This window comes from Lactuca serriola, chromosome 1 (genome assembly GCF_051521515.1).
Source record: "Lactuca serriola cultivar US96UC23 chromosome 1, Lser_US96UC23_V15, whole genome shotgun sequence".
Classification (NCBI taxonomy): domain Eukaryota; kingdom Viridiplantae; phylum Streptophyta; class Magnoliopsida; order Asterales; family Asteraceae; genus Lactuca; species Lactuca serriola.
In genome coordinates, this window is record NC_136408.1 from 189,744,388 (window position 1) to 189,771,185 (window position 26,798).

Here is a 26,798-nt window from a genome sequence, read left to right on the forward strand (position 1 = left end):
CGTCGAACTTAGCTTCTCATCCAATCATCATGTCGACTGCTGTAACGTCCCAAAATTTAAGACTAAAAAAATCTCTTTTAATAAAACATTAGTTAAAGCAAAGTCATCAATCCAAAACATAATCAGAGTATTAATTTCCAAAACACATGTTCGTTATCAGAGTAAACATTCCTAGGCTGCCTAATCTATGGTGTGTGCTATGCGATCACCCCGAGCTCTTCCCTCCGCTACCGGAAGTACCTAAAACCAAAACTGAAAACCGTAAGCACGAAGCTTAGTGAGTTCCCCACCCTACCACATACCATGCATAACCACATACTGCACATACTGGGCCACGCCCGCTATCCTGGGCCTCGCCCCTACCTCGGGGCTCGCCCGCTACAACGGCCCCGCCGCTCTAGGCCCCGCCTGGCTTCGAGCCCCGCTCGGATAAAGATCTGTTTCACTTAGGCCTCGCTTGTCGCAGGGCCTCGCCCGCTAACATATAATAGCACATAAACATATCACATCACATAAGCTAAACTCATACTAGCGGATCTTGTCCTAAGGCCTCACCTGTCTCTAGGCCTCGCCCTTGTCATGCTACTGATGAGTCATGGAACCCCGTCCATACTCCTGCTAATAGTGAGGTACGGGCCCAGCCCACCCTCACTCCTTCCTTAACTTGGGCCTCGCCCCTGATCTGCTGCTAATGAGATGTGGAACACCATCCACACTCTGTTATTGGTGAGTTACGGGACCTCGCCCACACTCACCTCCCTACCAGGCACATACAAGTATCACACAGACAACAAGTATAAACTATCACATAAACCATTCCTTGGGAATCCGCCCGCTATCATTGGACCTCATCCTAAATATCATACTAGCATATTGTGCCTAGGGCTAACCCCCGGGTCTTCTACTCATAACTACATGGGCTGGCATTATGGCCATAGACCCATTCACACAAAAAGGGAAACTCACCTGCACTTGTTGAACTTGCTGATAGCCCCTCTAGCTGTTTCCAGGCAACTTCCTGAATTCCTGATCCACTAGCTCCCCCGAGCTACCAATATCAATGCAACAAAGTAGTCTAACTGACCCCCGAAAGTCAACCCAGTCAACGCTGGTCATAGTCAAAGTCCTGGTCAAGGTCAACCTTCCACGTCAACCATACTCGCCGGGTCAACCTACTGACTCGCCGAGTTCATATGCTCAGAGTCCTTCCATTCGCGACACGACTCGCCGAGTCTACCGATTTCCGAGTCCTACCCTGTCCGACTCACTGAGTCTCCACTCGACTCACTGATTCAACTCTCAACTTGAAGGGTTTGGGGTTTCGCGACCTGACTCACCGAGTCTAAGAATAGACTCGCCGAGTACAAGGCAATCTTCATCCGACTCGACGAGTTGTTCATCTCACTCGTCGAGTTGCTCCTAATCTTCATGCTACTCACCGAGTCCACTCAAAGGACTCGCCGAGTCCATTCATATCTTCATACATGCAGAGGACTTTTGAGTCATGCATGGACTCCAAACTGTAGATCTACCCTTCCCAAGCCTATTCCTCACGTAAAGTTGCAAACTTTACGTATAGAGAAGGATATCTAGGCTAAATACACCATAAACTAGGGTTTAAGGCAAGGAGGCTCCATAATCAGCTCAAGGGCATCTACTTTATGCTTCACAAGGCCAAAACGTGCTTAGATCCAAAGTAGCAACTCCAGATCTGGCTTCTAACTCAAATGGATAGCTAATCATGGCTAAAAAGCCCCAAAACTCACAACTAGAATAGATCTAAATGAAGGAAACGACTTAGTACCTTCAATAACTCAGAAAGGTTCCACAAACTCCAGATCTAAGGCCAATCCTTGAAGCTTCAATGATTCCCCCTTTCTTTTTCCTTCAAATCGCCCAAAAATGGCTTGGAAGCATGAATGAGCAACAATGGGGCTTAGGGTTCGATGTTTTGGGTAAAAGAGGCAGTAAAGGAACCCTAGGGGAGAGAATGAGACGTTTAAATAGGCTCCAAGTCTCGGATTTAGGGTTTTCCTCGTTCAGACCAGACTCGTTGAGTCTCCTTGGCCGACTCGCCGAGTCAGTTACTTACTCCTTGACCTGGATCCCGCTCGGACTCGCCGAGTTCCTCCTTGGACTCGACGAGTCGTCCCTTAAAATTAGGGTTTTCTTTCCTTTCTTGGCCTTCCTGACTTTGGGTGTTACAACTGCTTCCGGTTCAGTGACAGCTTCTGGTTCGTCGACAATTTCTACAAAGGTTAGTCGATTCGTTCAATTATTATGTTCGGTGTTTGTTATCAATTTGTTCGGTGTTCATCGACAACTTCCGATCTCTCCTTCAATCTATCATTTCGTTCAATTATCATGTTCTGATTTTGACTTTCAACATTAGATCGCTAATAGTATTCAATTTAATAAAAAAAAATCGGAGAACTTATATAAATCGACATTAGATCACTTATTTTGACTTTCAATATGCATTTTTTTAATCAACGAGCTTATTTTGGCTTTCAATATGATTTCAATGAGCTGAGCTGATTTTGACTCACCATGGATCTATTCTTATATATCTTTCGAGTTGATTTTGAGTCACCATTATTATGTTCGGTGTTTGTTATCAATATGTGAGAAAAAGATTTGAAGTCAGAATTGATTATTAACATTTGATCTATTAAGTTGATTTTTTTTCTCATGGATGGAGGACCCTTTGCTAACATGTGATGTTGGTTGGAATGAAAACGAAGACCGGAACACCCTCTAAACTCGTCTGTTCTTTCTTAAATCGTTTGTTCTTTTTTCATGTTTCTAAAATCGTTTGTTCTTTTTTCAACTTTTTAAATTGTTGGTTGGATTTGTGTCTATATTGTTACAGGTAGGGCAAAAGGGTATTTGGATGCGGGTTATTTCTTGACCAAAATCTTAATTGTTTTGTGTATAAAAACATCTGCCCACCAAGTGTTCGATCAATTGCCTGAGTGAAGGGTATTTGGATTCAGGTAATTTCTTGACCAAAATTTTGGTCCCTTGATCATCTGTCAAGTTATTAAGAACCATGGATTGAAGATGTAGGTGGTTTGGTTCTGGTTCTCGGTTGCATGTCTGAAATTGAATATTTTTTTCCATTTTTTCAGCTCTATTGATCTCTCAAGCATCACAGCAAATGTTTTAAGCAGTGAGTTATGCAAAAGGCTTAAAGGTTTTCTTGCAGCATGGCCTCCTTTAAGTCCCCAGCCTCATGTCAATGAACTTCTTATAGCAAATGTGTTTTTTTAATCAAAGTTTCATGTTATAATGTTATATTCTTAGAATTAATGTTATATTTATTAATTTTTTATTTTATTTAAATAATTAATGGTTCCCGATTAATCCTCGCCTAGCCGATTAATCCCTTGACCCCAGTCCACCGATTAGCATACGTCGAGCGATTTCTACAACCTTGCTTATCACACTATGTATTAAGAATCAATGAATAGGAACTTAATGGAGTTAGATAGTGGATTTTACCTGAAGTAGAGCCAAACGTCTTGACTCTCCCATCTCTTAGATTCTTCAGGTCCTCTGGGCAGCTTCGTAGCCAACGCCCCTTCTCTTGGCAGCAGAAACAGATGGCTTCTCCTGGAGTGACCACGGAAGCATGGTTGGTTGAGTTACCAGAAAAATATGCTCCATTACTTTGCCAAATCATTTCTGATTCAGCAGCAATAAGCATGTAACTTAGGTCAATGAGGGTCGCATCAATGTCCATCATATAATACTCTCTTATGAAATCATCATATGATTTAGGGAGAAATTGAAGAACCCAGTCTACAGCCAACTTCTTTGGAAAAGATGCACCTAACATTGTCAACCTATCGATGTGTGATTTCATCCTTAGGACATGAGCACACACAGATTTTCCATCTTCATGTTTCATTGCCAACAGGGCTTGAGTGATTTTGAACTTTTCAACTCTTCGATCTTGTGGGTTTGGGAGAACAATAGGAGGAGGTGGAGGAAGTGAAACCAAGCTAGTCCACAATGCAGGGATTGATCTTTCACCTTCATTGTGTAGCAGACTTTCACTTTAAGCAGGAAAACCTTTTCCATGGGATTCGGGAAGACCACGGTTAGATTTAGACATCTACAAAACGAGAGAAAAATCAAGTTAGTTGATTGATTGAGTCCTTAATAAATCACCCAAATGAGATATTAAGGCTAAGACCCAACACCATACTCTACAACTTGGCAGAGGGATACCGTAACCCAAATTGCAGAACATTTGAAGGTAAGTGAATGACGATTCACTAATTTTTCACCATGAAAAACGAAAAAGAGATTAAGTTTTAAATGTATTGAAAACTCCTAGATCCTTTGAGATTCATTGAACTTTTCAATGGCATATTTAAATCTCGATATGCCCCTCGATTTGTGACTTGGATGTCGAGGATCACAAAGCAGGGTGTGAATAACCATGCAAACTTACATGGTGCCCCCAATGTTACAGTCACCTATTCGATGTGTCGGTTAACCACATATGCTCCACCGAACTATGAAAAACATTGAGTCACCATTTGCTACCTTTGCTTAGAACCATTTAGTGTGCCGGTTAACCACACACGCTCCACTAACATCTTCGCAAGGGTACAAAGTGTAATTTCATGGAATTGCATCAATTCACTTTTACCTAAAGTAACTAAGATTGGGAATTTTTCGTAAAAATATTTAGTTACTTTATACTTCATTATACTTTTAATGGAAAGGGTTTGCCCTATCCTACCCGTTCGGCTAATGACCCTCCACCAGTCAAGGAAGCGGTGGGTGAGAGTGAACACCCATTAAACGGCCATTTTATAGGCCATAACCTTATACCCCCCCTATAGATCAGCTTCGTGAATGAGGCCTACTAACGGTAAGACTAGCAGTTTAAGTTATACATATATAATATTAGAATTTTAATGTTATATATAGTATAAGGGTGTATTTTACACTTTTAAAATACTAGGTGGTCTAATTTAATAAATTATACTTTTAATTCAATTAAATGTAAACCATATCACTATGGATTTATTAAGTCTCCTTTAATCATACACTTAATTAATTTAATAAAACCATAAGGGTGTAATTTGAACTTTTCAAAGTACTAGGGTTTTCGAATTTAATATTTCAAAATCAAACTTGTAATCAAATTTTAAATTCCAAAACTTTAGGGCAAGTTTTGAACTTTTTCAAAACATTAGGGTTTAGAATTTAAATATTTCAAAATTAAACTTTTATTCAAAATTTATATTCCAAAACTTGAGGGCAAGTTTTGAAACTTTTCAAAACTATCTAGATCAAATTACAAATAATTAAATTAGTCAAATAATTTGAATTATCTAAATTTATTGGTTTCAGTGAAAAGCCAAATAGAGAGTTTTGCGTGTGCCTGCTTTAGTAAGAGTAAGGAAAAAGCTTGAAAAGCGTACTTGCTTTAACAACGGAAAGAGGTTCCTTCAGCGGTTCAGCTTTAGGTCTCGGTTCAGGTGCTTTTCATGATTGTGGTGTTTGATTGGGCACGGGCTTTGACCTAATTTAATTTCTTTCACAAGATAATTCAAGTCAAGATTACAAATAATCAATCTTTATCTAATAAAACAAATAATTATCTTAATTTTGACAATTATCCATTAATTTGATTAGGATATCAATTACCATAACAAAAAATCTTATTTTTATTTGAATATAGCAATTTATGGTAATTATCCTAAGCAAACTAAGGCAAAAATCTTGAAATTGTGTTGTCAGACTGAATTCACGAGGTGAACACACTGTGTTCACGACATGAGTCTGGTTTAATTCGAAAATCTGTTGTCAGACTGAATTCACGAGGTGAACAGACTGTGTTCACGACGTGAATCAGGTCATATTCGAAATTCGCAATTTTTCAACTTTGAAAACATAATTTTGCATCAAATACAATAGAAGAACACCCTAGGTTCTGATACCATTGATGGGTTTTGAGCAAATCATCAATCCTATGGTGCACATGCAAAACCCTAAACTTTGGATCTATGTTTATCTAATTGAACATGCGAATTATCCAAAGCTCATAAACCCTAGATCTAGCATACTATAATCGAAATCATATATGTAAATAGGGTTCAGATCTTACCTTTATTGTTATGTAGCAATAACAATCTCAAATCCTCCTTGTGATTGGCTTCAGAAAGCTTAGCGTCACAAATTTACACCTCTAATGGCTCACAAACACCAAGAGCAAGATGATGAAAAAGGAGAAGAGGAGAGGCACCCAAAAAACATCTAGAAACCCTAAGGAAACTCTTAGCCATGTTTTTGGTGCCCTAGGGGTCCTTAAATATGTGAGGCTATTAGGGTTATCTAACAAGGAAACCCTAATTTGACTGCTTAGGCCCTAAGTAGCCCATGGACTCCCTCCTTAGAGGCCTTGGACTTCCCCATAGAATTCGTCCACTCCTGTAATATGGAGTCCATTAGCCCAATATTCAATTATCACACAATTGATAGTTCTAGTCCCCTAAGTTTAATTAATCTCTTTTAGCCACAAAATTAATTGTTAATTAATTATTGACTAATATTAATTAAACAATATGATTTCTCCTTTAATATATTATTCTCATAATATATTAATTAATCATCTCTCTCCATAATTCATCCAATCAAGTTGCTTTGGTGAAGGCAACCCAAAAGGACCATGCACCATCGGGTCAAGTACATACCAAAATAGTTATGGACTTAGACACTAATCCAACAGTATCGGCACATAGCACCTTTACTGATTATAATATATGTATGATATGTATGGCTTATGGTTATGTATGGCAGTATTCGGTCGAAAGGGGCCGATGGGGTATGTGGTATTTGGGGAACTCACTAAGCTTCGTGCTTACGGTTGGATTAGTGTTACTCTATGGTATGTATGGTATGTGGTATTTGGGGAACTCACTAAGCTTCGTGCTTACGGTTTTCAGTTTTTGTTTCAAGTACCTCCAGTTTTCAAGTAAATGAGCTCAGGACGATCGCAACGCATACACCTATGTTTTTCCGCAATATGTGATTTCTAGAAATTAACTATGATAAATGTTTTATTTAAAATGTTTTTCAATGTGTGAACCAAGTTACAGATGTGTTTTAGTTATATTAACAATGATATTTTTGGTCATGAATATTGGGATGTTACAAAGGTCCCTTGAGCCTTATATCTTTCAGATCTAAAATGTGGTTGAGATTTGGGGGCTTTGCATGAATTTTAGCTCATATTCTTGCCCTTTTGACCTAGATTGGGTAAAGCACATGTAAGGGTCATGCATGTCCATAAAGTTGACATTTTTATGAGCCTATAGAGTCCTTAGAAGATTTTTTGAAAGTTAGAGTTATAAGTTTAATGGATTAAGGACTTGATCCATTAAGATGTTCCCAGCCGGTAGTCACGACGTCGCATGGAGAGTGTCATGACGTGACGATGGAGGACTCCTCGACTATTTTTTCCAGACGTGTCCACGACGTGGCCAAGGAGGGACCATATCGTGGTGTCTGTTGATTGAGTTGATCGTGAATGAGTTGTGGATCAGGATTGAGTTTGTTAGCCACGACGTAGAAGTCAACTGATGATGATTTTGACTTTGACCGCTGACTTTTGACCTTTGTTGACTTTTGGTCAATTGGCTAGTTTTAGAAGATAGACTAAGGTTTTACCTTATATGGTATTAGGAGGTGTATAGCACGCACTCATTGGTTGTAAGAGCTGTTAACTATTGACTACGTCTACAAGGTGAGTTTTATCATTGTACGTTGTACTGCAGTACATATGTATCATTCTGTGTAGGATGTTGTTATGATGTAGTGTTCTATTATGCTGATAGATCTGCTATGATTATATGTTCTTGCTTGTTATTGTTTTGATGCATATGTCGATATAGTATAGTTGGGTTAAGGCGATACTACTTTATGTTGTAGGCCAACATACCCAGGAGCAATTCAATTTTAAGTTGTGGGCTCCGGGGGGGGGGGGGGGGGGGGGGGGGGGTGGATCCAGTGTTTGTGTTGTGGGCTTGGGGGCAATCAAGTCTTGTGTTGTGGGCCCGATGTGCATGAGTTGTATATGTATTGTTGTGTGGAATATTTTAGGGGAACTTACTAAGTTTTGACTTACAGCTGTGATTTTAATGTTTCAGGTATTTCAGATGATTAGGACAAGACGAAAGCTTGATCGTACACATCCCCATGTTGGTTTATGTCTTGAGAGATTATCTTGTTACTCGGATTTCTGTGGATTTGTTTTGAAAATAATATTTGTCTATCTTATGGTTTTATGAAAATGTTTTTTAAAAATCAAAAATTTTGTTATGATTTGTGGGATGTCACAAACAATTTTTGGAAGATCACATATTTTCAACAGCTAGAGAGGGTTGAAAGGATTTCTGTAAGCTCAAAATGTAAAAGTGAGGGTTATTTGAAAATTTATGGCATATCCAGGTCCAGCCAATGGGCCAAAAACCAACCCGAAGGCTACAAATCGTAACAAGAACGCACAAAATTGCAGGTGTGGTTACTCATCTACTATTTGAGTAGCTAATTTCAAAATAATAATAATAATAACTATTTTTAAGTTATTTGGCTAATTTTGCAACGTAAATACATTTCCCAAAACTTATATATTTTATTTTCTATCCATAATACATTTCCTTACCCATATAGCAAAAAAAACCTATATATTGCTTTAACGTGAAACTTGCTAGCTTCAAATAGCATATGATTGAGGAAATATAATTACATTACAATTAGGGGGGAATTGGTAAATAAATAAAAATTGAAGTACATTGCTATTATCTATAGTAACATTTAAAACGATAATAAACTACCATTGCAAATCCGAACAAGAATTACAAAACACTCTCTATCATTTACACAACCAAGTTATAAACATAACATCTACCAAATTACACATGTAAAGCGAAGGAAAGAAAAAAAAAACACAAGTCATACTTACTTAAAAGCTACACAACATCTCATCATCACATATCCCTGAATTTTTTTCAAGTATAAAAAACCCTTCAACAGCCACCCAAAAACTTCACTCTTCCTTGTATTTTCGGGTCTTTCCTTTCCTTGTACACTTGCATTTACGACGTAGTGGTTGAGCCTTTCATACTATATAAAAAAAAATACACAAACGGTCCTCCTTTCTTTTGTCCTGGCCAACTTAAGTTTGTGAAAGAAGATATGATGCGGTTTCATGTGAACCCAACCCTCTTTGTGAATTTTGGTTAAAATTCCACAATCCACAACAGATCTCCTTTGTATGTATATTATGTTCTGACACCGACAGTGACAGGTGGTATAATTTGTAGACCGATTTGCCTCTTGACATGATCAGGAATTAGCCTGTTCACTAACTCGGGAGATGCTGCAGATAGCTGGATCATAAATAAATAAATATACAATTTAGTAATAGTTACAACCAAAACCCAAAAAATAATCTTCACCTCCATCGTCAAAATGTTAACGTTGTCCAAGCCATGGACCAAAGATGCAACATAACTTAACACTTTATGTGCAACAAATCAAACATTCGGATGAAAACCATAACTTTTGATATACCCAAGGGATGAAAGTTGTAATTTACTACTCTGATATAACTGATGGAAAATATAAAAGTGGAAGGAAGCAAAAGGGTCAGGGTCATTTTTAAGGATTTAACGAGCAAAATTGTAATTTACTCTTTTATTTGAATTTTATAGACAAATTTAAAGTGGAGGGTCATCAACTTAAGTTTGGGGTAAAGTGAAACACTTTATCCAAAAGTTGGTCTTCTGAAGAGGGAAAGTTGCAATTAATTAAGGAAATGCACCATTAATATTTTAGTAATCTTGATTGATAATTCATCATGGCATTTCAGGAAATTTAACACCATCCATATGTTAATTTAAAGGGCTACATTACATGCAAGAAATAGCAACGACTTTCATTTAATTGTTTATGATAGCAAGTACAATGTTGTACTATTTATTAAGGTATTTTACTTACCCAATTCTAGAAGTGAAAATTGCTTTGTATTGGATGAAGATGAAAGATATACTAGTAATTGGGTAGATTTTTCAAAGTACAATAATGTTGTAGCGATAGAAACAAATAAATGGATCCAACCTTAGAACTAGAAGATGAAGGCTCGCTTTCTAGGGTAGGGCTAGTTTCAATGATGAATATGAGAAATATATAAAGAATGATTTAAATATGTAGTGTACCTCTTGTTTGAAGTTGAATAGAGGTGGTAATTGTCGACCATTTGGTAGGCGAGCATTAGGTTGCCGAATCTCATCAAAGAAAGGATGTGCTATTGCTTCAAGCTGTGTTGTGTCATAAGATACTTGGTAAGAAAAAGGAGCACCAAAATGTATCACAAGTGCAACAACTAGCAACCTCACTTTCATCTTTTCCTATTACATACAATTTACAGCATATTCTACTTTGAACAATCCACCCAACCCAACCACAGCAATATTGGTCTTACTCTTACAAACACAGCAATAATTAGGTAGATTTTTCAAACTAGAATGTCCTAATCAAAAATCCACAATAGTAGGACATTATTATACTTTGAAATCATAGCACTGAAAACTGCTTTTTATATGGATAAATGGATTACAGATTTTCCAATGTTGTAATAGTAGGAAGAAATGAGTTTTTGAAAGTTGAGAGTAAAACTCAAACTCACAGCATTGCAACGAAGACTTGGAGAGTACTGAAGGAGCCTTGAAGCAAGATCAATGGCTTCCGGAGGCATCCGCTTATGAAATACCTGAAAAACAAAACAAATGGCCGATTAGATAAAAACGTTTTACCAAAAAATGTCAGTATTTTAATTTTAATTATCATTCATACGCTACCTTGTGCCAAGGGTGTGCCTTTACTTGAGGAAACCTAAAATCAGTGTAGTTGGGATTCATACATCGAAGTTCTTCTCGCGTTGGCGTGCCCAGAACCTGATATTTCAATACTTTAATTTCTATCAAACCATAAACATATCTGATAGATACAACATTACATGGAAAAATAAAATGCTACAAATAGCAACATCCTTTTGTTTACAGCTTTGTACTTTGAATGTCATCCAAGACCAAAACTATAGTGCTATACAGTAGTACATGTATGTCTTGATTTACTAATATGTTGTAGCAGAGCATAGAATAAATAAATCAAACTATGTTGCTACAAAACATACCTTAATAATCTCCACAAGCTGATCCACTGCATTTTCTCCGGGAAATAGTGGCTACAAGAACCAAAAAAAAAAATTTAAAATCAATGAAACTTTTAAACAACAATTTCAACTGCTAAGCTAACCTGCCCCAAAAGAAGCTCAGCAAGAATGCAACCAGCCGACCATATATCAATCGAAGTTGTATACTCAGTAGCACCAAAGATAAGTTCTGGGGCCCGATAAAAACGAGAACAAATATATGATATATTTGCTTCTCCCCTCACCTGACACCAAAAATATCTACTTAATACATGAATTACACAAAGGCTGCAAATAAATAACTCAATCATATCTTTTAAAACTTCAATATTTTACCAAAATTATAGACTTTAAAACTTACAAACTACAAAAAACACTACTACATATATTTTATCAACTCAAAGACCTGTGCTGCTTCTTCTTTTACTTAAATGGAGCCACGGATTAATCAGGTAAACAAAATATGGGTGTTATTTTTCGTTATCCTCAATTTCACAAATACCATTTAATTTATCTGCCCAACATTTAATCCCCAATTGTGGGCTATCAAGAAGTAAAGATAACATACTAGCATTTTTGCGCTTCCAAAGTCGCAGATCTTGACTTGGTGAGTAAGAGGATCAACCTATTATTGAAAAGAAGTAGTAAAACAAATCAGAACTAAAAAGAAAGATACAAAAAGTAAGAATATATATATATATATATATATATATATATATATATATATATATATATATATACACACACACACACACACACCAGGACATTCTGAGGCTTCAAGTCCCTGTGGCATGCTCCAGCAACCATATGCATGTATGCTAGCCCCCTAAATATCTGAAATGCCACTCACAATCACATGTTGGTTAATTTTATAATAAACCAAAGAAACAAATAAAAAGAATAGAAGAAAACTAACTTGATATGTGTATAGTTTGACATAAATGAGAGGCATCCTTTGACGAGCATCACTGTGATGCTTTAAAACCCGAAAAATTGTCTCTGGGACATATTCCATAACCAGATTGAGAAAAAGCTCATCTTTGCTTGTAGTTGAATAGAAACAATGCTTCAAAGAAACCACATTTGGATGATCCATTGTTCTCATCAACTGCAACTCACGATTCTTGTATCTTTTGTCTTGTAAAACCTTTTTTATAGCCACAGTTTCCCCCGTTTCTAGACATTTTGCCTGCAGTTGCAGTGAAAAAGAGGGCATGTAATTAATTGACTATTATTATTATTATATTATTTTCAGTGATATGTATTACATACCTGGAAAACAATTCCAAAAGATCCAGCCCCTACCACACGCTCTGCCATGTAACTCACAGTCTGAATCACACAACACGTAAAAATAAAATAAATGGCAGTGAAAAGTTTATTTAACAAAACAAAAAAAAAATTATTTTCTTCAAACATGGCATACCTGTTTTGGTTCTCCATTCTTGCCTCCAATTGTGGTGGATATGATGTGACCAGTTTCAGCTCCATTTCCATCAACAACCTGTGCCGACATTTCCTGCACCATTTAATTAATTTATCAATCAAAATATTAAAATATGCAATTTTATCTTTTTGTTTTTACCATCATAACTGTATCACATATTTAGATGATATGGATATGGAATGGAACCATATTTATCCACCAAAGCAAAACAAAACCATATCAATAACATATTCTTACAAATGTCTGTTGGACACCTGTTTGTTGTATGAAAATAATGTCACAACAACATGGACCTTGACTTGCTGTCTATAGAATATGGATGACTGTTGTGGTATTATTTTCACGCAATAAATAAACTTTAAAGCATTTAACATTATGTAACTCAAATATACTATCAATTGAACTGATAAACACAGTAATTTCCATAGTTTCAGAAACAGACCCAATGTCCTTCAGACCGAGTCAAACTAGGAAGTCTTGCATCATCAATAGTATTTGGGAAAAACAGACAACTAAATAATACTGTAAGATACTTACACAAAACTAATGATTTTAAATAACGTAGAAAGAAAGCATGATATCAGATCAGCTTAACGAAAATCAAAAAATGTAACCAGACTATTAGAGGCATAATCAAAGATGTAGTTGAAACTCATGCGATAAACTTCAAAATTCATAAAAGGCCGATAGATTAAATCCGAATAATACCGCATTCATCTAACAAAATTCAACTAGATCAACACAAAACAAATATAAATCGCAGTATCAGAGACCTTCAAACCCTAGTCCACTTGATGTTAGGTGCTGCAAAAGTTTTGCATCTATATTAAAAAAAGTACCCCCAATCTTGCCCTAATTTAACATGATAAACTCCAAATTTCCAGAATAAGTAACCTGGTTCTTTATACTAGTAAACAAGAGGGTTTTCTTTCTTCATATCCTTAAATTTTCTCAAAATCGGAGTAACAAGGAGAATCATAACTTTAGAACAGATCGTAGCAAAAATAGAACAATTTCCGGCAAAAACACAGAAAGATGTTGATACCTTATCATCAGCCATTTCTCTGTTCAGACGATCGATATGGTAAAGAAATATTTTCCTTTTTTTAATTATCTAGCTCATAATTGGTATGAAGAGGGAGAGAGAAAGAGAGAGGCCCCATTAGACAAACAGCTCCATGTGATTACAGCTCGTCTCTCATTTGCTGTGTCTTGAGGTGATGAGAGAGAAAGAGAGTGACGAAGAATATTTCTAGGTCCCCTCGTTAGGTTTTATTACACCTTGAAATTACTAAAATACCCTTTTGTTTTATATAGTATGATTTATTATTAAACTAGGATTGAGACCCATGTATTACATGGCTTTATTTAAAATAAAAATTAAATATAAAATTCTAAACATTTAAGAAGTTTGAATCTATAAGAAAATTGAAAAAAAAAATATTGAATTATAAAAATTCAAGTGTTTTTTTTTCTCTTTTAAATTTATAGAAATAATTTAGATAAATAATTAAAAGAAATTATTAAAAAACTTTAACTTGGTAATTTTGAAATTATAAGGAAAGTTCATTAATGAAATTGATATGCATTTATTATTAAATTTAAATACCATATGGAATTTAATAAAATAGGAAAACCACAAAATTAGATATGGAATAAAAATTAATTCAAAATAACCACAAAATGACATGTGGCAAAATGAATGAGAGTGTGACAAATGGCAAAAAAAACCTTCATTTATTAGAGAAGAAGACTATTAATCAAATATTTTGCTGTTAATGGCAATACATTCGTTAAGAATTCTGATTTTAATATTGTCTTATTTTTTTTATAATTAAGACACGGTTTTAAAAAAATAACTAATTTAAGTTTTAAAAAAAGAGTAATGTTAACGTTATATTTTCTAATTTGTTGTGATGTTGACAATTTGACCGATCCATTCGATAGTGAACCGACGTAGTATTGTGGCGCGTCGATCTTTGATGATGTGACACTCACATGGAATGATGAATGGCATTTTTGGTGACATCACTTTCTAGATATCAAAAGTGAAAATTAAAATAAAATTTAATGACTTAATTGAAAAAGAAACACAATGTCAAAATTGAACTTTTTCTTAAAACTTTTGTGCACTTTTCCCTCGTACATGTGCCAAAATGCACGTTTAGTCTCTATTTTTAAAAATTAACTCGGACCATCCATGAGTTTGTTTTTTCTTGCACACTTCATCTCTGAAAGACGATTTTGCTGTGAATTTAGTATGTGCCAAATTTTAAATGACCATAATACCTTTATGCTTTGTATTTTCAATTAATTTAATGCATGTATTATGATTTTCAATTAAAAATTATAATAAATGCCCCCTCCCCTTCACTTGCCCTAATCCATCCATTTTGTTACCGATCAGAGAGAAAAACACAAACACACATACGTATACGATCACAGACGGCCCTCCGACGAACTTTCCTCACCCCTTTCACTGTGTTAGGTTAACAACGATCGGGAAAAAAAAGCATCAGAATGTGGAAGGTATGGGTTTGTTTGTCAATAGGAGAGGCCTGATAGTTATCGGAGTGTAGATTCGTCTTCGATCTCCTTCACCTCCATTTGAGATGCCGCAAGAAAGACAAAGAATGACAGTGAAACTACCACCCTTTCTATTTCCAAACTGTTGTCCTGAAACCACCACTATTTTGATTTGTGGATCTATAAGGGGGATGAAGTCCATCTGTGGTGGAACTGAGAAAGAGAACTATGGATTCATCTTTAAAGGTTGGTGTTGCAGGTGTGCCGAAAAATCTGGGTGGTCCGTCGCTACACCAAACCAAACCCTAGGTGCCTCTGGTTTTTCCGACGAGAGGGTAGTGGATCGTTTTCCATCGATGTACAATCCCCACCCCACCTATCAATTTCTACAAATCGATTTCATCATCTTTCCTTTCAAGATTTGGTGTGCAAGTGTGTTATCTTCTAATCGATGTTGATTGGTGAGGAACTTTGAAGGAATTGTTGGAAATTGGTTGAAGTATGGGTAAGGGAGGCGGTGATGTCATCGTCGATGTTTGTTTAAGAGCAAAAAGCAAAGAAGATAGATATAACGATAGGTGGTGGTGGGTAAACTTGTGGAAGAAGGTAAGTACAAGGTTTTTAGATTATGGTTTGGTTGGAGGAGGAGTTGGTGGTGATAGGTAGTGGTGACATAGGTGCTGGCGATGATAGGTAATGGTGTCAGAGGTACTAGCGGTGATAGGTGGTGGTGGGTAATTTGTAGAAAATCTGAAGTTAGGGAAGGGGTGGGGATATTTGATTAATTCCTTAATTAAATTTTAATACTGATAAAGAAATAAAAGAAAATGAAAAAAAGAAATTATTAAGGGTAAAATACTCATTTATGTCAATAGGGACTGAGCGTGCAAGAAGAAACAAACCCAGGGATGATCTAAGTTAATTTTTGAAAATAATGAGTAAACGTGTGTTTTGGAACATGCACGAGGGATGAATGGTGTAATTTACCCTTTCCCTTATTATAACACGATAATTAGGACTTATTGGAGGGTTGGAGACCATTTTTGGGCGAACTTTTTGAGCAAAACAACATAAAAAAATTGGCATATACACACGTTGTGCTATAATTAGTTTGCTATCAGTGTGCATTCCATTATCCATCTCCTGGATCTCCCTTGACAAATTCCTTGGCCACGATCCTTTGATATCATACGAAGCTTGTAAATACTCTATCTACCTTATTATAGGTACCTGATAAACTGATATTTCATGCAGGTGTATACTGGTCAATAGACCAGTTATTATAGGAGTTGGACCATCTGGTCTTACAGTTGGTGTAGGGCTTAAGCAGCAAGGGGTTCCCTTTGTGATCCTTGATCGTGCCAACTAAATTGCGTCTCTTTGGCAAAACATCTAAACTCCATCTCCCAAAGCAATTCGTCTAAAAGTTCTTGATACATTTCACTGTCGCTCTTAACTTAAAAACTAAGCAATCAACAGTTGTATTTGATGCACATAGGCAACAACGTTGGTTGACCTACATGAGCCCCATTGTTGGTGGTTAATGAATATGGTCACTGGAAAATATGAATGGATCATTTTTTAACTCTAAAGGAAAAGGTAAAGATATTTAGAGATTTGTTACTAAAGGACCTCATGTTCCTGTTAGAACCTGTGACAACCCGAAGTTCGTTCCGTCATCGTAACCTGTTCCGTCATTAAAAATTCGTCGTTTTGAATTGTTGCCGTTTAAGTTTTTAAAATAAGTCATTATTTTTTAGACTTCCATTATGACTTAATTGGTATCCAAACACGCTAGAAACTCATGAAAACGCCCCAAACTATTATTTAGAAAAAATTTAGTTTCGACCATATCGGGTTACGACAACTTAATCGGGTGCGACCAAAAGTCTCGCTTAACATCAGTATCGGGTAGAATTCCACCGTGTCCCAAACTTTAACCATATATAAAGTGGAATGAGCCTCATTTGAAGCCTTTTCCACTCTCTCTCTACTCTCTTTCTCTCTCCTCAATCCAAGTTCTAGGTTCCAAAATCATCAAATTCAAGCTCCAAATCTTCAAGGTAACAATCCTAGCTCATAGTATAACACCTTTAACCTTCAATTTCATGTTCAAATCATGGAATAGGACCATAAACATGTGTTTATGGCCCTGGAACAGCCTTAGGCCGTGAACACATGAAAATGGGGTTTTTGAGCCTTAAAACCCTTCCAAACCACATTTGGAGCTTAGATATGACTTAGGGCTTACCAAACTGGACTTAGAACACCTTGAACTCATCATTTAGGGTGTAAACATGAGTTTATGGCCCAAGCACATGCTTGGACCGTAAACACCATTTCTTGGGTAGTAAACTCATTTTAAGGTGTTAAAATGCCACTTAAGCACCTCCTAAGCCCTGGAATAAAGTCTAGAAGCAACCACAAACGAGTTAGAGGCCTTAAACTTGATGAAAACCACCCCCATAGGAGCTTACGACCGTAAACCCCCCCAAGAAGGGGTTCCTGGGGCGTAAACTCCTAAAACATGGTCAAATGATGTCTTAAATTCATTACATGGCTTGTAGATTTAGCTAGAAACACTTGTAATGACCTAGGACCACCAAAACATCAAAGGAAGGTGTGTGGGGGAGCTTACGGCCGTAAACTCTTAGTTTACTGCCGTAAACTCCATTAGATGGTCCATATGTTGGTTTAATCCATTCCTATACCCTAGATTTGATCCTAGCTAATTTTCCCAAGTGATATAAGACCATTTAGCACCCTAGAACACCCCACCATGAGTTTACGGCCTTAAACTCATGGGGAGTGGGTCATTAGGGCCGTAAACTCTCTTATGAGTTTACTCTTGAAGAGTAAACTCCATATCCAAGCCATATACGTCCATAGATGTCACCCGGGTCACTCCAAACACTTGTAATGAAGTGTTTTCGCAACTAGAAGTGTATATCCTCAACTAATTAGTAGTTCAAATCCTAATTAGATACAAATGTGTATATTTTCATATTACATAGGAACCTTGCACGCGTTCAAGCCCCGATCTGACACTTAGCATCCCAAACCGACACGCTTCTCAACCGGTGAGTTCATACCCCTACGTTTTTCCATGTTTTCAATGTTTTTTTTTGGGGGGGGGGAATACAAGCAAAAGTACAAGGAAATCTTGTACTCAAACTTATGATTTCATTTGATCTATTTCATATTTCGTATGCTTTTAACACGGAAAACTGTATTAACCAATCGTTCAACTTGCAGAGTAAACCGTCATGTTATTTGTGAAACTCGTTTTAAAATGTTATATTTTATATTTCACAAATAAATTTCCATATCATTGTTGTTAAAAGCATGAATCTTAAAACTTTAAAACGTTCTGGATATCACTCCCCGTAGATACGAGAGTGCAGGAATAATAACATTAAACTTAGAACTTTACCACTCCCCGTAGATACGAGATGCAGGAATAATAACATTAAACTTAGAACTTTACCACTCCCCGTAGATACGAGAGTGAAGGAATAATAACATTAAACTTAGAACCTTACCACTCCCCCTAGTTATGAGAGTGGTGGAATAGTAACATTAAACATAGAACTTTAGAAAAGTCCTTGATAATATTCCCCCTAGTTACGAGAGTAAAGGACTAAATAAATAGAATTTCCCGTTTTATTATCTTTTAATTCATTAATCTTAAGATTGGAGACACGTCCTTGTAACACTTCCCCTAGTTATGAGAGTGTAGGACTACCCTCGTAACCAGAATCTCTTGGAGGGAGAACGTGACTTGAGTGTGTAGATCTATACGGAATTGACAACCCCGCACCTGGCTGCTAGCTACAGTCGAACTGAAGGGTTCAAGGGTGACAAAAGTCATAAAAAGATATTGGCCCCAGTTTCGAGCCTTATTCAGTCTATAGTATGGTTATGGAACTCGCAATTTAGATTTTGAATACTTTTATACTTACTTATTAGTTTTATATACGTGTTAAAACTAATGTATTTTACTAGGATAATCAGGTTTTCAGGAAACATCACACAAACACATAAAGTACGGTAGACACTTATACATTACTTTCAGAAAACCGATAACCAACTATAAACTTTTAAGGAAAATAAGGGTTTTTCCTGGGATAACAAACTGTACATAACCGGATCGTATAACAAACGGATAACTAAACTATACTTATAAGAAAATATAAGATTTTCTTGGATAACAAACTTTTTCGGAAAACCAAAGGAAACTTGTGTATGTTCAGAAAACAAACCTCTTATGAACTCACCAGCTTTATGTTGATTTTCAAACTGCTTGTATTCTCAGGTTTACGTTAGGCAGGTACCCAACGATCTTTTGGAGATGACGGAGCGTAAAGAAGACTCGTCTTATTTTTGTTCATGATGTATATGTATAACTCTTGTAACACTTTGATTTCAAACAAATGTAATAACTCTATGTAATGTAATGTTTTGTGTTTACTACGCTTACTATGTACATTGGTTGCGATGTACATGATGTCCTCCGCCCCGGAACGTTTCCGCCTTCAGTTTCGGGGTGTGACATATTGGTATCAGAGCCCTTGTTTATAGTGAACTAGTATACCAAACCTTACATGGTATAAGACTATAAACACTAAGGGGCCTAAGTGCTCTGAACTAAAAGTATACTTTAAAATATAAGTATTTTCAAAAGTATACAAGTATACCTAGCTGTCGAAATCCGTAACTACAAGTAGAACAAAACATAAGTAAATGGGTGTTGTACGCTGTTAGGGTATAAATGTTGTAATAAGTCGAAGTGTTAGTTATGTTGTTACGAAGGATCCCTAGTCTTCGTAAGTAGAGTCTTCGGATGTAATGTTATATTTACTAAGTCATTTTAATGAATTGTCTTAATGTCTAGTCCTTAGTATTTTGTTATGCTTTTGTACTCCTATAAATAGGAGTCTGTACTGAGTGAGAAGAAAAGACTTTGACACACTCTTTACAGAGAATTCCTTTGTACTCTGTAAAATCAAAAGCATAATATGAGCTGAACAAATATTATATTTACTCTCGTGTTCATCGTGTTTCTTATTTCTTAATTCTTACGTGAATTGATTTTAAACTCGATTACAAAACACATCAATTGGTATCAGAGCAGGAATCATTTCTATGATCTGATTTTCATTCGATCAAAAAGGTTTTTGAATCTACTGTTTGATTCAAAAAGTTTCCGTCCTTTTTGAAATTGAAAATTTTCATCTAGATCTCAATCTAGGATTTGATTCTACAAAAATATTTGTTAATCGAGTGTTCGTTGTGTAATTCTGAATTGAATTATACAATTTGATTTTCAAAATTCTCAAAAGTTTAGTATCATCTTGAAGTTTTTGTCCGTACAACAATGGCGTCATTCAATCTGAATTCGATGACATCATTTTCTCATTTGCTTGGATCATCCACAAAAATTCCAATGCTTATTCCAGAATATTATGATCAGTGGGCAGATCGTATGGAAGATTACTTGAACGGATTGGATGAAGAATTATGGAAATGCATTTCAGGAGAAATCAATCAACCTGCACAAGTTCAGCCAATCAGTATGTCTTCAAGCAGTTCAGAAGTTGATAATCAAACCGATCGTTTTAAAACGTCTGAAGAAGAAATGCATGAGGGAATTAAGAGGTGCGTTGCCTCCTGTTGTGTACAATTAAGTCAGAACATGCAAAACAGCTAAAGAAATCTGGAACAATCTCAAAGACAAATTTCAAGGGAGTGAAAAGACGAAGTTCACATCTGTGAAACAATGCCTGGTGGAACTCAAAGATTTCAGACAAAAAGAAAATGAGTCTATTGAGGCATACTATGATAGGTTCAACGAGTTAATCTATCGTTGTAATCGTTATAGTATAATAAGGTCACCAATGGAGTACAATTTGATATTTGTAATGGGACTTCGAAAGGAGTGGAGAAGTGTGAGTATGATGGTGAAAAATCAACAGAGTTTTGATACTTCGACTTTGAATGACTTGTACAATCAATTAAAATCTCATGAAAATGAAGTTAATGAAATAGCTGAAGAAGCTATAGCAAGTCTCGGTGGTCCTTTGGCTCTAGTTTCGAAGGTTTCAGAAAGAGAAAGTGAAAAATTGAAGTCTGATGAAGAAGAAGGTTTTCTGATGAATTCTGATGATGAGGTTGTTTCATTTTACTCAAACAATAGAGTAAAGAAATTTTTTAAGAAACCTTTTAATCCAAAGAAGTCATCAGATTCGAAGGGTAGTTTTGAGAACAAAAACAAACTGGATGAAAAGAAGAAAGAAATGAAAACAGATTCGAAGAATGAGATGGAGCAAATGAAGATGTTATTGAAAGGTGATACAGGAATTAATTGCCATTATTGCTATGGAGTAAATCATTTGGCAGTAGATTGTCTGTTGAGGAAGAAGGAAGAAAAGAAAAATAAAACAAAGGATGAAGCTTACTACATTGAGAAACTGGAGGAAGTAAAGAAGAAAGCGAAGAATTTGTCATTGGTGGCTCATGGAGAAACTGAATCAGATGGCACATATCAAATATGGTCTTCGGGTTCAGATGATGAAGAGATGAAAAATCCAACTCATGGAGCCATGTATGCAAAAATTGAAGAGGATTCAGATGATGAACAGACTGACGAAGTGTGTGGGCAATGCTTCGTTTCGAAGTCTACTGACAAGTCGCCCATGACTACCAAGGTACGTAACATTCTTGAATATTTTAACATTCCAGTTTCTGCATATAATTCTGAGTTAGTATCTTTTGATGAAACTGTTACTTACTTTGATTCAATCATTGTGTCTGCTAGCAATGAAGCGAAAAAGTTAAGTGATCAATTACTAGAGACGAGAAAAATGTTGGATTCAAAAGTCACTAGGATTGATTACTTAGAATTGCAAGTTTCAAATATCATGGAGGATAGAGAAAAATTAGCAAAAGAAATAAATTTGTTGTTAGCTCAAAGAAATATTTTTTGTAATTCAGCAAAAAGATTGTATGGAAAATTAACTGAGTTACATCATTCGTGTGAAATAAGTAAGGAACAACATAGAAAATTACTACCATTTTTAGCTTATGATAGAGCTAAGGTTGATAGTATTTCATATGATTGTGAAAAAGAAATTTCTGATTTTAACAAAGTTCTAGATGATAGGTTTAGATATGGAATTGCAAAAGTCGAAGACTATCTTGATGCTAATGATTTAGTAAAAATTGTAAATGAAACCTTAACTAAACCAGAACAACTTCGAATTTTGAAAAAGACTGAGAATTCTACATCTAATAGTGAAACTAATATTGCTGATATTGAAGATAATTCTGATAATATTAGTGAAATTAGTGATTTAGAAGATGTAGATTATTCACAGTTGTCTGTCATAAATGTTGCAAATTCATTTAAAGGGAAAGAAAAATGTGAAGATTTATTAATGAAAATTGAAACTGATAAACCCTCAACTTCGAAAGTTTGTGATATGGAATATGTGGAAATACATGAGAGTCAAACGGATGATAGTGACAATGAGGAAGAAAATACAAATTCAAAGCAAATTCAAAGGTCGAAAGAAATTGAAATTCCTCGAGTGGTTGTTGATCAAGTCTATTTGGATACACAAGAATTTGAGAAAATTCTTAGTGAAAAAGGTGCTCATTTTCTTGAATCGAATATTGTTGTTTATCCAATCTTCAAATGCACTGATGATATTGTGTTCCCAAATCAAGTCTTCGTAACAACAGGTAATGTTGAAAATATAAAACCTGAATTCAAAAAGATGGTTGAAGAAGACAATATGCAAACATCAAATGAAGGATTCTTTTCAAATCAAAGTACAGTTGAAAAAATCTTACAAAGAATTCATATAAATTTCAGCATCATAAACCAAAAAGAGTATGGATTGAAAAGTCAAAAGTTGAAAAGAAGGAAGTTGTCCCAACTGCAAATGTGTTTACAAAGCACGAAGATGTTAAAACTGATGTTAAAACAATTAACAAAGCAATAAAATTAAATTCAAAAGAATTTAAAGCTCAAGTTGAAAATTTTTCAAAGGAAAATAATATTTCGAAACGTCAAGCAAGAAAAACAATTTTTTGGCAAACTGTTGAACCATCAAAAATAAGATCAACAAATTTTTCAATAAGAAGAACAGTTTTTAAAGAAAAATCAAAGTCTCAAATTTTTGAAAAGAAAAGTGTTTCGTTTTCAAATAAAAATTCAAAAGTTTCAAATGAAATAAAATCTACAATACCAAGAATTTTTTTTCAGAAAAAGGTTGGAAAACAAACTTCAAAGTTTCAAAACAAGACATCTTATCATGAATCATATCTTTCAAAACCAAAAGTTGATTATGTTCCAAATTCAGCAAAATGTTATAATCCTTTGAAGAAACAAGCTGACAAAGTCTCATATGCAAAGGGAATAACAACAAAGAGAAATATTGATCATTGGTTGGAAGGAAAAGGAAAGATATACCAATCAAGTAAGTTTTCGAAAGAACATATACATGAAGAGTATGCAAAATATGCTAATCCTTCAACGAATGGTAGTTCATCATCCAAAGAGTCAAATATATCAGTTAAAGTTTGGCAGCCGGTTACAAGAGCAAAAAGTGAAAAATCACAAACTCAAGATGTGAAGGGTGAAATTAGTGAAAATTTGAAAATAATAAAAACTCATATATTTGACCCTTCGAATGAAAATGTTAGATTTATTGACAGTTTCAAAACCAAAGTATATGATTGGGTTAATGGTTGTACTTTACAATTGAATCACAAACCTAATTTGAATGCACCCAACAAAGCTTGGGTACCTAAATTTTTCCAATGATTGCAGGTACTTTGTGACGAGCAATATGATAACAAGTGGTACATTGATAGCGGTTGCTCACGTCACATGACTGGGAAGAAGGAAAACTTGCGTGATTTTCGAAGCTTAGAAAATGGAGGAGTGGTTAAGTTTGGTAATAATCACAAATGCAAAGTCAAGGGTTATGGGAAAATAACGAATGGATATTTCACTATCAACAGAGTTGCATTTGTTGAAGGTTTACAACACAACTTGATAAGTGTTTCACAACTTGTTGTGGGCACTGGCAATCAAGTTCTTTTTAATGAAGAAGGAAGTATCATTTCGAATGTTAAGACTACGGAAGTTTTACTTAAGTCAAAAAGAAAAGGTGATATGTTTACATTGGATATTGTTCCTATTGTAGGCAAACCTGCTGTGTGTCTACTTTCGAAGGTTGCTGCTGATGTTAGCTGGTTATGGCACAGGAGATTATCACATCTCAATTTTCGAAACATCAACAAACTTGTCATACAAGATCTGGTAAGAGGTTTACCCATTCTTAAATATGATAATGACAGTTTGTGTGCAGTTTGTGAAGTAGGAAAACAACATAAACAAGGTCATCCAATCACAATAGATTCGAAGATTGTTGAACCCCTTGAACTCTTGCATATAGATTTATGTGGTCCTTCAACAGTTGCTACTCTTAACAAGAAAAGGTACATTTTGGTAATAGTAGATGATTTTTCAAGATTCACGTGGGTTTATTTTCTCAGGTTAAAATCCGAAGTTCCACAAATGATGATTGATTTTATCAAAAAGATGGAAGTTTCATTAAAGAAGATAGTTCGAAAAATTAAAAGTGATCATGGAACTGAATTCAAAAATCATGTCTTCGATTCATTTCTGGTGGAAAAAGGAATTTCGCATAATTTTTCATCTCCTTATACACCACAACAAAATGGTGTAGTTGAGAGAAGAAATCGATCATTATGTGAAGCTGCAAGAACAATGTTGGCTTTTTCGAATTTACCTCAATATCTTTGGGCTGAAGCAGTTTCAACTGCGTGTTTTACTCAAAATCGATCATTCATTCATAGACGGTTTAATGTTACTCCTTATGAAATCATCAATAATCGAAAACCTAATGTCAAATTTTTCCATGTTTTTGGATGCAGGTGTTTCATAATGAATCTTAAGGATAATCTTTCGAAGTTTCAAACAAAAGCAGATGAAGGAATTTTCTTGGGATATTCACACAATTCAGTTGCTTATAGAGTGTTAAATAAGCGAACTCGCAAAGTGGAAGAAACTTTTAATTTGACATTTGATGATCATTACATTAAAAAGTCTAATCATAAATTTGTGAATTATCCTATTTTGCAAAATTCTTCAAATATAGATGATTCAATTGAAATGGATGATGTTGATTATGATTCGATTTTTGGTATTTCAGATCAAGCAATTGATGCAGAAAGAAATGCAACTGATAATCAAACATCAGAAAATTCGAAGTATAACAATGATTCAACTTCGAATTTGAATCTAAACCCAAATGAACAAGCGGATGATCCAGTGGGGGGGGGGGGAGCACTTGGATTCAAATACTTTTGTTGAGGGGGAGCGCTATAGTGAAAGAGATAACATGTCAACAAATGTTAGTGTCGAAGAGGAGCAAATTCTTGAAGAAGAACCGATCAGTGAACTAGAGAAAAATATCGAAACGGAGTCAATCATCGAGGGGGAGCCCATACTAAAGAATGATCCAATTCTTGAAGAAGAACATTTTGATGATGCTGATGATTCAATTTCCATAAATGAATCAGAAACAGATGTTATGTTCGAAGATGCACTTTTGGATTTTGATCCTAATTATCCACCATTGGATAAATGGACAAGAAATCATCCAAAAGATCAAATTCTTGGTGATCCACAAGCAGGAATAATGACAAGAGCACAACTTCATGCACGAAATGAGGTACTGAACAATCATCAAGAGTTCTGCATGTTTAATGTTTTTATTTCCAAAATCGAACCAAAGACAGTTAAGATTGCAATGGAACACTCTGATTGGGTTGTTGCTATGCAAGCTGAATTGTCTGAATTCGAAAGAAACAAGGTTTGGAGATTAATTCCAAAACCTGATGATGTGTCAGTTGTTGGACTAAAATGGATTTATAAAAACAAAACTGACAAAGATGGAAACATTATTCGAAATAAGGCTAGACTTGTTGTTAAAGGATATTCTCAACAAGAAGGAATTGATTACGAAGAAACATTTGCCCCTGTCGCAAGACTCGAGGCTGTTCGTATTTTTTTGGCTTTTGCAGCTCATAAAGATTTTGATGTCTATCAAATGGATGTCAAATGTGCATTCTTAAATGGAGAACTCGAAGAAACGGTATATGTTGAACAACCTCCATGTTTTATAAACTCAGAGCATCCTGATTATGTTTATATTTTAGATAAAGCTATATATGGGTTAAAACAAGCACCAAGAGCATGGTATGCAACTCTAACATCATTTTTGAAACAATCTAAATTTAAACAAGGCTCAGTTGATCCTACTTTATTTCGAAAGAAAATTGGAAATCATCTGATGCTTGTTCAAATTTATGTTGATGATATAATTTTTGGCTCAACTGACCCTGCTTTATCTAAAGAATTTGAAGATCTGATGAAAAGCAAATTTGAAATGAGTATGATGGGTAAAATTAATAACTTTTTGGGTTTGAATATTCGTCAAAACAGGGAAGGCATATTCATTAATCAAGAGAAATATACGAAGAATTTGTTGG

General features: G+C 35.4%; 1 protein-coding gene across 3 annotated transcripts; it reads right to left on the minus strand.

Annotated features, from left to right (window-relative positions):
* Positions 1–8,832: 8,832 nt before the first annotated feature.
* BIN2 (Protein kinase superfamily protein) lies at positions 8,833–13,908 on the minus strand. 3 transcript variants are annotated; one of them, XM_079039295.1, is made up of 12 exons: positions 13,729–13,908; positions 12,663–12,755; positions 12,509–12,568; positions 12,153–12,425; positions 11,996–12,070; positions 11,805–11,861; positions 11,341–11,481; positions 11,219–11,269; positions 10,884–10,979; positions 10,712–10,795; positions 10,242–10,343; positions 8,833–9,413 (listed from the first exon to the last, which is right to left on the minus strand). In XM_079039295.1, the coding sequence occupies exons 1-12, from the start codon at positions 13,741–13,743 to the stop codon at positions 9,306–9,308; spliced, it is 1,155 nt and encodes a 384-aa protein (XP_078895421.1). In that variant the 5' UTR covers positions 13,744–13,908; the 3' UTR covers positions 8,833–9,305. The 3 variants fall into 3 exon arrangements, with proteins under 3 accessions (XP_078895421.1, XP_078895436.1, XP_078895428.1); XM_079039310.1 differs by lacking the exon at positions 13,729–13,908 and adding an exon at positions 13,578–13,676; XM_079039302.1 differs by lacking the exon at positions 13,729–13,908 and adding an exon at positions 13,457–13,591.
* Positions 13,909–26,798: the final 12,890 nt, after the last annotated feature.